The sequence below is a fragment of the Thermobia domestica genome, chromosome 15 (genome assembly GCF_964235325.1).
Source record: "Thermobia domestica chromosome 15, izTheDome1.hap1.1, whole genome shotgun sequence".
Lineage (NCBI taxonomy): Eukaryota > Metazoa > Arthropoda > Insecta > Zygentoma > Lepismatidae > Thermobia > Thermobia domestica.
In genome coordinates this window covers 99,781,256-99,793,943 of record NC_137468.1, presented here as the reverse complement: position 1 = coordinate 99,793,943, position 12,688 = coordinate 99,781,256, and the positions used below count along the sequence as shown (strand labels likewise).

At 38.5% G+C, this 12,688-nt stretch overlaps 1 protein-coding gene across 1 annotated transcript in view; it reads left to right on the top strand.

Moving 5' to 3' along the window:
* The first annotated feature begins 215 nt into the window (after window positions 1–215).
* LOC145671569 (uncharacterized) overlaps window positions 216–12,688 on the top strand; it is a 640,434-nt gene continuing 627,961 nt past the window's right edge. The window contains exon 1 of the mRNA XM_081740757.1: window positions 216–730. Coding sequence (XP_081596883.1) covers window positions 670–730 — 61 coding nt within the window. The 5' untranslated portion in view covers window positions 216–669. The remainder of the gene's footprint in view (window positions 731–12,688) is intronic.

The following is a 12,688-nucleotide window of genomic DNA, read 5'->3' as shown; positions in this document are numbered from 1 at the left end:
TTTGCATAAGCGTGGGACGTAAAACTTAAAGATTTCTTTTTAAAATAATTAAAAAAATATGCTTCTGTGTTTATTGTAATTGACTCTAGATATTATTTTGGATGACATTTAGTATCTCCCCAATCTTACAGTTTTACTATACGCATCCATAGTATAAGTAGTAGTAGTGGTAGGAACGAGTTAGAAGCCTCGAAGGGGTCGGTTGGGTTCTGTTCTCGACATAAAATAGGCAAATTAATGAGTACGGGTAGATACTAAATGCTATTCACTATTTTTGTTATTTTGCAGGATTTTAATCATTATAAAACGAATCAACCATAGGGCTTTAAAAAGAAATGAAGGTGATTGGGTCTCTTGGTAACATAAACAGCAATGCTCTTGATAGAAACTTGAGCACCAGACAGTCCTTGAGCGGACAAAAAATCGCCTTTTGATGGCAAGTTGGTGAATGTTGATGAAAGAACGCTGCTGTCTTTAGATAAAAGAAAGGGCCTGTTGTGTTGCCTTTCTGCTCTATACATGTTCGCTGGTTGTGTTATACTGGACAACTGCAGTGCGGAAACAGTGGTGTTTCAGTGGTATGCGTGTGTTCTGTAATTGTGTATATCATCAAGTGTAGTGTTGTTTTAAAGTACGTAATGTGTGCGTAATTATTATTTTGTGGGCATAATGAATCGGTTGTGCTTGTTGTTTGTGCTGTTTTTGAAACAGATAAGCCCAACAGCATCAGGTAAGTAGTGTTTTTATATTATTAAGTTTCAAAGTATGGTTCGCAAACTCATGGACAGTGGTGATTTTAGAATTTTTTCTGAAGGGGAATTCAAAAACATGTTGAATACGATCGGAGATCATGTCCAACTGAGGAGAGAAGAATTTAACTCCCCCTTCCTGCCAAATTCTGATTTCATCAATGTTGACGGTTGTCCGAGGGGCACAATCCAAGAGATTTATAATAAATTTTTAACTTAAATAGCTGTTAATATTTTTTTAAAATGTAAAATAACATTTAATATTGATGTGAAAAAAAAGGGAATAGTATACATGAGAACCCCCTGATCTGCATTTCTTGTGTTCTATTACCACTTCTACATGAAATACCATAAATTTTCTACGTAGTGCAATAGTAAGAAGTATCCATATGCACAAGACATGCGATATGCGCTAAATCCCCCTCCCCCCACACACATAGATAAAGTACAAGGGCACTACACATGCAGATATAAAGTACAGGTACGTTCTTTTTTATATTCGTATCAGTCGATAAGTAAATAAAAGTCGCTTTGTTACCCCCTTTGTAAGTTCGTACATACTCAATGAATAACACCTAAAAGTATGAGCGTCCTGCTCCTTCGGGAACTGATGCAGCTTCATATATACTATAACCCTAACCCGATTCTACTTATCCCTACTCTACCCTAACACGTTGGCTCAGTGGTATAGCACGGTACCTCTGATGCGTAAGGTCCCTGATTCGATCCCTGGCCAAATAAGTTTGTGGCGGACAACATCGTGTCCGTGGGTATCTCGTTCCTCCCACATTCTGATACCACCAATTCTTCCATCGACCATTCACTTGCTTTGTCAACGTCTCCATTAGTCTAACGTATATAATCGATGAGATGTTAAACTGAAAAGTTTCCTTTCATATCATTTTCTACTCTATCCTAGAGCTATCTCGTGGCAATATGGATAGCATATCCGTCTTTGGTGCGGTTTGTTTCCTGGCGCGAGTAGTTCAGAACCCACGTTAAGCATTAGGTCCACGTATCACATAGCCTTGCTGCTGAACCGGACGCTAAACTCAAATCACATCTAGGGCGACGCAGTGGCTCAGTGGTAGGACGTTCACCGCTGGTGCATGGGGTTCTTGTTTTGATCCCAGCTCGCGTCAAGTGAGTTTTGTGGTGGACAAACACCGTGTTTGTGGGTTTTCTCGGGGTTCTCTCGTTTCTTTCCACTTTCTTCATTTCATTATTTCATTCCTCATCATCACCGTCTCGGTAATAGTTAAGAACAGCTACTTCTCATCTCCCGTGCACGAGGATACATCTTACTATTGCACTACCTAAACACCCTAAGTACAAGGGCAAGAACTCAGTCTATTACCTACTTTTTAACATCCTAGATAGTCATTGAATAATTCCTGAAAGTATGGCGTTTCTCGTCCTTCCCTAAATGGGAAGTACGGCTCCTTAACTATAACCACCGTCTCTTTTAACATAGCCGGAATAAGGGTGGGACGTAAAACTTTTCATTTCATTTCATCTTCTTCAAATCACATCTATTTCTATCTTACCCTACCCTACTCTACCCTTTTAAAGCTCCTGCTTATCAATGCGCAGTTGTAGTGTGTATTGTGAAGTTTACCAAAAGTATTTTTCCCTGTGTTATCACCCGTTGCGTGGCTTCCGCCTGTCGTGGTGATTGGCTGTTGTAGCGTTGCCCATAATTTTTTACTCGTGGCTATCCCCTGAAAGACCTAAGTCCAAGTCTAAGGTTAAAGAACTCTCTGGGCCTTATGCAGAGACGTTCTGACGCGTGATTAATGCCATACTAAAGAATTCGACTAACAAATGTTTCCTGCAGTAGTCAACCCTTTAGTATGACGCTAATCATAAGTCAAAACGATTCTGCATAAGGCGCTCTGTCTCTATCTCAACCGCAAACAGAACAAAAGACACACAACTCGAAAAAAGTTTTTAACGATTTCCCCTTCACCTAAAACAAAACGACACACTATAGTAAATAAATAGTGTACGTAGGCCTATATTTTTATTTAAAGTGAAAAAAGAACGGCAAATTTTCTAGTTACTGCTACTTATATGTATTCCTGCTTGTTGCAATGTATGACGTCCTTACCTGTTGTTCATTTCTTTGAAGGCTGAATATTTTTTAAAAGCAACTTTTAATTTGAAATTTGTTTCAAAGTATCTGACATTAAAGAAAACGTTGGTATGTTAGAGGAAATTAGCTTGGGTGAAACCAGTAGTGTCATTTCAGATTTGGCTCGGGAGAAGGGGGGCAAGACCCCTTGATATAAGTAACATTTCGCGATTTTCACTGACTTACTACTATTCTTTTGATAAAATCTATATAAATCTCAAACTCGGGGGGATGCCTCTCCCTGCCCCCTTAAATGACGCCCCTGTGTGAAACATGAACTTATACTGTATATCATTGGATTATAAACTTCCTGTTCGTGTTCAGTTCTTGAATGGATGTAGAAATTCTTTTATTGTATTTTTTTTCTAATCTTTCAGAGGATTTCATTCCAGTTTCAATGCTTTTGTTGCACAGTTTATGCATGATAAGGCCTCGATTGTTATTCTATATAATTTTAATGCATTTTATGCACATTCTGAGAAAGATCAGGCACAAATATCTTGTAAAATTGATCATAACAATACAAAACTGTTATCAAGATCAGTGATTTTGTGTCAAATTCACACGCTGACAAGTTGCTCGAAGGTTAATTCCACAAATCTTAATTAGAAATATGTTAATTTCATATTGGCAAAGAAGAATGAATATTATTTTCAAGTTTGAGTAAATATTTGAAATTAGTTATTTTAAAACTGTTAATAAAGCCAAATTTAAAAGAAGTTTCTAGAAGTTCCCTTTAAATACCATGGACAGGGGTAGGACCAATCAGAGAAAAGGGTTTTTTCACAATTTCCAGTTTTGACTAATTACAGCCAAACATTTACATCTTTAAGGTGTATCCTTTACTATGTATCCTATTGATAGTCCTTTAGCTTTTCTATAAATTATCCCTATATTTTCCTATTAACCATAGTTACTGTCTTTAAGTGCTGGGAGGAAGATTGGTAGAATTATAGTGTGTAATTTTGCTATTTTTAAAGTTCCGTTGCGTGTTCTTTTTGAACAAAAAACACAATAGCATTCGTCTTTCCGGGAAAGGACACAAAATTCACGAACGAATAATCACTACTCACCTGCGCCGTTTCTGTATAAGTTTGCGGGAAGGAGGGATAGGATGGTCCTTCAAGTCGCGTGTGTATGTTTCGTTGTCAAATATTGTCTAATAAAATATCAGTAAGGGTTCCAATACAAATATGGAGCCCTAAGTAAACTTCGGGTTTGGAAGTTCCAAGAATCAGCACCTGTATACACTATTATTATCAAATGTCTTGTCTGTTGAAAGGTTATAAAAGACTTTTGATTTCATCCTATACGATGAGTACTTTCGTTGTTTTGTTTTTAACTGTTACATGTTAAAAGTTAAATTTCTCGCAATTACTGCAATGTGGTCATTTAAACGACACTGTGTTTGCAATGCAGGCTTTCTCAGTGTGTCGCTCAGCCCGGTGGAATGTATCGCGAAATTTTATAATTTAAAAATAAATTACGTGTCATCCAGAATAAAGTATGACCTTCACACGACCCTTTTGTTTTAACCATAAAGCCGTTAGTAATAATCTAAAATAATTTTGAGATGGGTTATACCATAGCTATCTCTAGGAAGGCCCCGCCATAGGCACTTGGCAACGCAACGCGAACGTCCTATCGGCTGGAACATTTGCCTTTCGGTAAATGGTGACAATCGCACGCTGTCAGTAAAAGGTGTTGGTGCGGGAAATAAGAGAACAGAATGCTAGATAAATGTATTATGCCTGGGTATCAACGTAATTACACTAAAACAATTAAGGAGGAAGAATATGTAAAGAGTTTCCGATTTCCAAAGCGTTCCATTCTCAAGCGAAATATTGGATGATCATTACGAATTTGTAAACAGTAAAGATTATATTAATAGTTTGTTTCTTGAGATTCTAAACAAAGACTAGGCCTATTTGAGCAGTGTTACATTAGATGTGGCTGTACATATATGTTTCAAGACAGCACACAAACTTAACTGTGATGCGTGTAATGATATTTTGATACATAAAGAGGAATCAAAAGGTGAATATTCCACTAAGATAAATCGAAGCAAATTGTCGGTACCGTCAGATTTTATTGTAAGAGTATGCAAACATGTATTTGCAATTATGCAAGTGTTAATATCTAAAGAATATGAAAACAAGTTAATTTCAAACAATAATCAGAAATTAGTCTTGCACCGCTTAAGTGTATTAGGGATAAGCAGAGACAATAACATACTTGATTGTATAATATTATTGTAAATCCATGCCACCACGACAGTGAAAAATTGGTAGGAAACATTGTTTGTGCAATATTCTTTTAAATAACTATTCAAAATTAATGAAGCAATCTGTTGTAAAAGAAAGGAATAGAAGGAAGTTAAGACATCTTTTCAGCATGAGAACGGCCTTCAATAGACCTAAAATTCTGACAATTTTGCCAAATTTGTAAATGTATTATCTACAATACTTAAGAACATGGGCGCCCGAAGAAAATTTTCTAGGTGGACATCTCCCTGGTTGCTATATTACGTTTTTTTTTTTTTATTTATATTAAGAAAACCTTAAGAAACTTAAAATGAAATCTTTGAGTTTTACGTCCCACGGTACGTAATGCCGGTTAGGCTAAAGGAAACGGTGATGATGAGAAATGAGTGAAATGGTGGAATGAAGAAAATAGGAGGAAACGGGAGAACCCCGAGGAAACTCACGCACACGGTGTTTGTCCACCCAAAGTTCACTTGGTGCGAGCTGGGATCGAACCTGGGACCCCAAACACCAGAGATGAACGCTCTATCACTGAGTCACCGCGGCCCCTTAAGAAATTTAAGTTTTTGTTATAATACACACATTTGTGAACCAGGGGGCACCGGGCTCCCTGCCCCCACCTTCATGCACCTATGTTTTATATAACACTAGAATAGGAATTTATGTATATACCATCGTTACTCATACAGATAGCCTCAGTACTAAAAGGACACTAAACTTCAATTTAATTGTCAATTTAGTTACATAAGGCTATCTTACTGTTCGTTTACCCTTTCTTGCTTTGACCTACATATTTCAATATATTTTGTAATCTTATGAATGGATTTTATATTATTCTAGTCAATTTGTTGTCATGATCCTTGTACTTTAAACGTATCTTACTAATTATATTGTATTAGTCAATCACTCTTTGATTACTTATTACTAACTTAGGTAGCCTTCGCTATATTAGTCTATTTCTTATTACATTCAACAAGAATATTCCATTTGTTTATTGGACAAAACAATAACAAAAAGTTGACAAAAGGAAGTGAAAAAAAGAAAGAAAAACAACCTGCAGAAAAAGATTTGTCCTTGTATTGCTCGCGATGGACGTCGAGTGATGTGGAAAACAACGTTGCCACACCGAAGGCCGGGGCCTTCCTAAAGACGGCTATGGTTATAACCGTCAACGTCTGGTATCAATAATCTTTAATGCCAAATTCACGATGGCTGAAGAATGCTCACCTCTGGTGCGAGGGGTGTCTGGTTCGATCCAGAGCTCATGTGAGTTTGTGGTTGGTGTGTTCGTGGGTTCTCCCATTTCCTCCCACATTCTCATTCCACCAATTATTTCATAATAATTCACTTTTATAAGTTATCCTTCCCCTTTAGCCTACATGCCAAAACGGTGAGACATAGAACTAGAAATTCCATCTCAATACTCAATTCTAACTTAACCTCAGTTTATCAGAATGTCATGGGTCTTCATAGTGTGTCATCAAAATCATAAAAAGGAAGAGAGACATTTAATAAAGGATACATGTATCTTGCGTCTGAAGCATTGCTTCAGATGATACATTAATAATTCGTAAGTTTAATTGCAACTACGGTTTTTCACTTCTGCCCAGCTACCCTAATAGCACAATTACGTAGCAGGTATATGCCTATCATGTTTCCTCAGGTACATAGGAATGTGTCCAGTATATGCCTTATGTACCTATAAGAGAGAAATCACATGGATGGCAAGTGATAGTCACAGTCTATGTCCGCCCCTAGGCATATTCCTGACACGTATCTGGGGAACGTGCCTAGTATGTTCTAGGAATGTTCTTGACAGAAGCGAATATCGTCCTCAGCACTTTAGGTATAGAGCATGTGTTTGGGCTGTTTAGTACATGCTTTGTATGTGCCTAGCACACAATCGCTTCTAGTACACAATCGCTTAGAAAAAAGGAGCAACAAATGCATCAAATTTGGGAGTTAATTTAGAAGAAAGAGGTAACATAACTGATGAATAAAGATGAATCTTTCACACATATTGATCAGAAAGTTATTTATATATGTTAAGGATTAAGAATATCAATTTCACCAAGGGTACTGCTTATGTAAGGGAAGGAGTTCGGGTGTAGAAAATACGTACCTGAGTGCAAGAGTAGTTTAAGTTGACACTACAAAAATAAAACAGAGAAACAACGGCGCAAAGTCCATTCACAGTGTCTTCAACGGCCCCAAATAAAATTTCACCATTGCATCTCATCAGCAAATTATATTACCTAACAATATTCAAAAAATAAATAAAACAGTCAACGTACGGTATACGTACATAACTGCTGCATTTAGATCCACAATTGGTAGATCCTACTTAGATCCACTATTTCTATAGGCATTAATTACGTTATAGTAATAGGCTTATTATTTTTACTTCACAATAATACGGAGATATATATTATCGTTTTTTATTTGAAACAGGAACAAAAAGTGGAACAGAAAGCGTGAGAAACAGTTGCATGTTACTGCGCATGAGCAAATGCAAACAGCTGACTGTCATTCGTGCGTCGCTGCAGATACCAATTATGTGTCATAAGTATCTGAAAAGTATGCATCTAAAGGACGTACTTAGAACATGAAAGATATATGCCCCAAGTGCCGACTTAAAAAACAAATGGTCGTCACAGTGCGAAACTGAGCCAGACATATAAATGCTACATTTGTGGTACATAGTCTCAAATATCAATTAAGTATAACAAGTATCTACCGTAAAACTTCAGGTAGCTGAAGTACATACTTAACACATGAATACTATATGTGCCCTTTGTCGGGTATCTAAACAGTAGCTGGGACACCTAAATGACACATGCCTAGCACATCTTGTGCTATTAGGGTAAAGATTCCAAGAAATGGGTCGTGTAGGATACTGGGGACGGGAGCTGTCATATACCTGTATAGTTGATGATTTTAAGTTTAACCTCCCGTTCAGCAACCAGGTTATATGAGACGTGGACCTACTGATTAGCGTGGAATCCGTACCACATGAGCTCTCGCCGGAAATTGAACCCGGGTCTCCCACGCCAAAGGCACGTACGCTAACCACTTAGACACAAAGGAGTTCTATACTGGTATAGTGTACACAGTATACAGAATTAGGTTGACGTGAATGAAATGTCCGGATTGACGTCTTACGAGAAACTTATCTCAGAAACAGAACACAGAAGTGTGCTAACGTCAAAAGCTGTATACAAGTCCAGCAAATAGGCTGGAATACCCAGACAACCAATAGGTAATGAGTTGTTGAACAGGGTCATATGAATAATTACGAGTGATTTTTCTTACGAATTCAAATCGAGACATACTGTACTGCAACCTGAAAAAAAATAAAGATAGCGGATTTGGGCTCAGGAATGGCGAATGAACGCACCCATTCGCCGTTGGTTTGTCAAATTTAGTTCTAGAATGAGCCTCCTGGGCACCGGACAACGGGGCTCAGGAATGGCGAATGAACGCACCCATTCGCCGTTGGTTTGTCAAATTTCGTTATAGAATGAGCCTCCTGGGCAGCGGACAACGCATGCTCGGATAAGCTCCTTAAGCGCACTGCCAAGCAGGCCAATGGGAAAGTATTTGTGACATTGGAGACGAGTTAGACATACACATTACATACAACTGTCATTCGACCAAGGATGTAATAAAACAGAGGATCTGCTTACACAACCAAATCGTGAAGCTGTACGTCACAGTTTCACCACTCCCACTCTTCCCGCCTCGCCCAATAAGATCGCAATGTTTTGAGCCAACATTCATGACGGAAACGAGAGTAGCTAATCAGACGTTGAGATGCTCGTTTGTTGTTTTGGCTTCATTGAATTAATAAGATTATGATACATATGGGCAGATCCTCTATTTTATAATATACTTGCGTTCGACGGCTCCGTGGAATCAGGAAGGAGAAACTGTTGAACTTACGTTTACTACATGAGTTGACATAGACTAACACACATACAACTCTCTGAATGTAAATACTCATAATACTGTAAATATCGGGAGAGTTTCCTGCATCGGATTGTCAGTTTTGATGAAAAATGAATTCGCTATGATAATCATATACGGCCAGTTCAGTTACTGGTCGTGATGAAGCTCCAGGACCGTTTCCAAAAGTCCTGAAGGATGTTGCTGATGATCTACAATGGGGTCGATCTATCGTGTCTTTCTCCATCAAAGCGAAATTATCCTTGCGTATCATTACAGTGTAGAACTCCATGAAATGCACTGTAAATTTACCTGCAAACATCCAGGAATGTTGAAAAGACATGGTGTCTTCATGTTGCACAATAGAAGCGCAAATGTCGCTCAAAGGGCGTTGTAGACTCTCCAACTCTTGCAGTATGAAAGCCTTCCTAAACAACTGTATTCTACTGACATCTGTCTCACTGACTATCATCTCTTCCATCGTCTTGAACACTTCCTGGGAGGAAGGGCCTTTGCTGACTAAAGGGCAATGCAGTGTGCGGTGAGGTCTTCTTGGATCGCAAACCCTAAACTCCTTTCGTTACGGAATCCCATCGTTGGCTGAGCGATGGCAAAAATATGTGGTTTGAGACTGTGACTCTTTTGCTTGGCCAGGTATTGCAGTTTTAATATTTTTTGGCCTTTGGAGGTGATACATTTGGAGTAGACATTTTATTCGCATCAGCGTAATGTAGCTATGGCGCTATTTTATTCTTTCGGATAAAAATGTTCATTAATGTTTAGAAAATACGAGGGCTGTCCAGAAAGTACCTATCGCAGCAGAGTAGCTATCTTGGTGTCAGAATGTTGCCACACTCAGCACGCATCCACCTGTGGTAGAGTGAGGACTGTGATGCACTTACTGTGCTTTCTGTGATGTGTTACAATGTGAGCTGCAATAGAAATTCCCGCCTCTTATGAGGTGTGTTCTGTGATTATTTATTTATTTATTTTTGGCAAAAAACCACAAGCGATGACAATTGAAATCCATCGCTAAGCCTGTGCACCGGGGAAAAGGTAGCGCGAAGGCTTTTTTTTTTTTTTTTTTTTTTGTAGCACAACGCACGTCCACACATGGCCAAGCGTATTCGAGAGCTCTTGGGTAGGGTTTTGGATGGGAGGTGTTCGATCACCACCACCATACAGTCCGGATCTGGAGCCAAGCGATTATCAGCTCTTTCTGGAGATGAAAACATGGCTCGCCACACAACGCTTTGATATGCTGACGCTGAATTGCATGCCGGTGTAAGCCAGTGGTTGAAATCGCAAGCGGCAGATTTCTACCACGACGGTATTGATAAACTTGTGCCACGGTATGATAAGTGCCTCAATTTGCATGGCGATTATGTGGAAAAATAGCTTAAGAGTGTACCTTTCAAATGTGTATAATACAATTGGTTTGTTCATTCTGTTACCTTTATATTTCAAAACGTCTGTCACTTTCTGGACAGATCTCGCATTTTTTCACTTTATTTGCTATCTTCGCTGATTTAATGCTTAACCATCTTCGATGGACTACTCGTTAGTGCGTGTGCTTTTAGTGTACGAAGTCCTGGTGTAAGAGCTTTAAACGCACTACAGTGATTCAAGTCCCATTTAAACTGTAGGTCTTGTTCTATAGGTATATAGCCATATTGCCGACAAAGGAGTATACACAAGTCAATCAATTTTATTCGATTAGCAATTGTTTAATTTTGTTTTCGCGAAGGAATCGTTTGGTACGTCTATTAAGAAGCGTGAGAATCTGAACGAGCGATAGCGATATCCTACGGCAGTGATTCTCAACCGGTTTTTGCACAGTCCCATTGGGTGTGTCGCGAAATTTTGGGATTTGAAAATCATAAAGCATTTAATAATTAGTTAAAATCAATTATGAGACAGATTTAAACCAGTCAATACTTCCAGTGACAGCAACAATGCTTAGTACTACTTAGTCACTACAATTATAGGTTTACACTTTTATAATTTATATTATTACTAATATGAGAAATCGAACAAGTGTGTCGAGATGCCATGGACATGTCAATCAAGAGAGGTTGCGAATCATTGGACTATGGTATAATTAACCAGTGATGAAATGGGTTACCGGCTCACTGGCGTCACAACTTTTGTCCAGATCATCTAAGTCTGGGTCTCATTTCTCAAACCTGATCTGACCCGGAAACCCAGGCAGACCCGGCGATCCAGAAGCAGCTGAGATATCAGTTCTGCAGCATTAATGCAGAATGTTATACCTGATGAATGATCTTCACCACCTGAGCTCAAACTTTCATTTGATTGATTCCCTTTTGTGACATTTCTTAATCTTGAATCATCAAATATAATTCCATGTTGATTCGTCTTCCTATACTCAGAAATAACTCAGTGGTTTTTAAACATAGACTATACAGAAAATTTTAACAAAACCGTATTAGGGCTCAATAGTATCTTTCATATTCTAAACGAGAAGTTGTATAGGTTTGCTGGATTAAACTTTGATGCCCCCCTTATAAGGAAAACATATAACTTATCATTCTTACCTGTTTATACTCTGATAAAGCTTGTAGTTATATTTTATGGAATGCCTGCTTACAAATGCAAACAACAAGCGAAAAAGAAAACTATGGATTTAGTGAAAACTGAGAGAGAGAGAGAAAGAGTGTGTGTGTGTGTGTGAGAGAGAGAGAGAGAGGAGGGAGACGATCGTGTTTGTTAGAATTAAATTTGCAACTTCACACATGCTCTCCATGCATATGATGACGTTTCGTCCTATACGTATACGTTCCACACTGGGTCATTGTGGGTCATGGGTCTGTCCGGGTCACTCTGGGACATGAGTCTGTCTGGGTCACCGCGTTTGGTGGGTTATTGAACTGACTGCCTCTGGGTCTCCCGGATCATGGATCATAAACCTCGAGACCCGTTCCATCATTGACTTATATTATGTAGAAGCGCTGTTCACCTCTAGGAAAAGTAGAGTTTAGTTTTAGATTGTCATGTCTGTACGCATTCCCATCGTAATTTGTTACAACACCAATACATTTTAGTATTATTCAGCCTCAATGATACAGTACTCACTTTTGGTTCTCTGAGTTCCTGGTTCAATCTGAGGCTATGCGACGGGCTTCCCCCGTTTCCTGTCACATTCTCATTTTATCATAGTAATTTACTTCATTAATCATTCGTATCTGTTAGCATAAAAAGCATAGCCGAGAAACATTAAAGATTTCCTTCAATTGCAGTTTACTTTTGTCCATGCTGGTGGTATGGTCCTGTAATCCAGCTCCACTTTGAGGCGAAATAGTGTGGTGGGGAACCCCCTATTCTAACAGGGTTGGTCTTGCATGATAGTCTCACCCACGAATTAATTGCTCGGTCGTGGTTTCGTGCCCACGCCAATAGTAGATCTTACATAACCTTGATGTTGCATAAGGATGCAGAGCACGAAGCTCAATTTATTTTTATAGCACTTTAAGTCATCAGTTACATATATGATTGTAGTAACTTTGTTATATTTATAATCTATATTATAAAATTGAAAGTGACTATGTTTGTGACTCTTAAACTCTTAAACCACC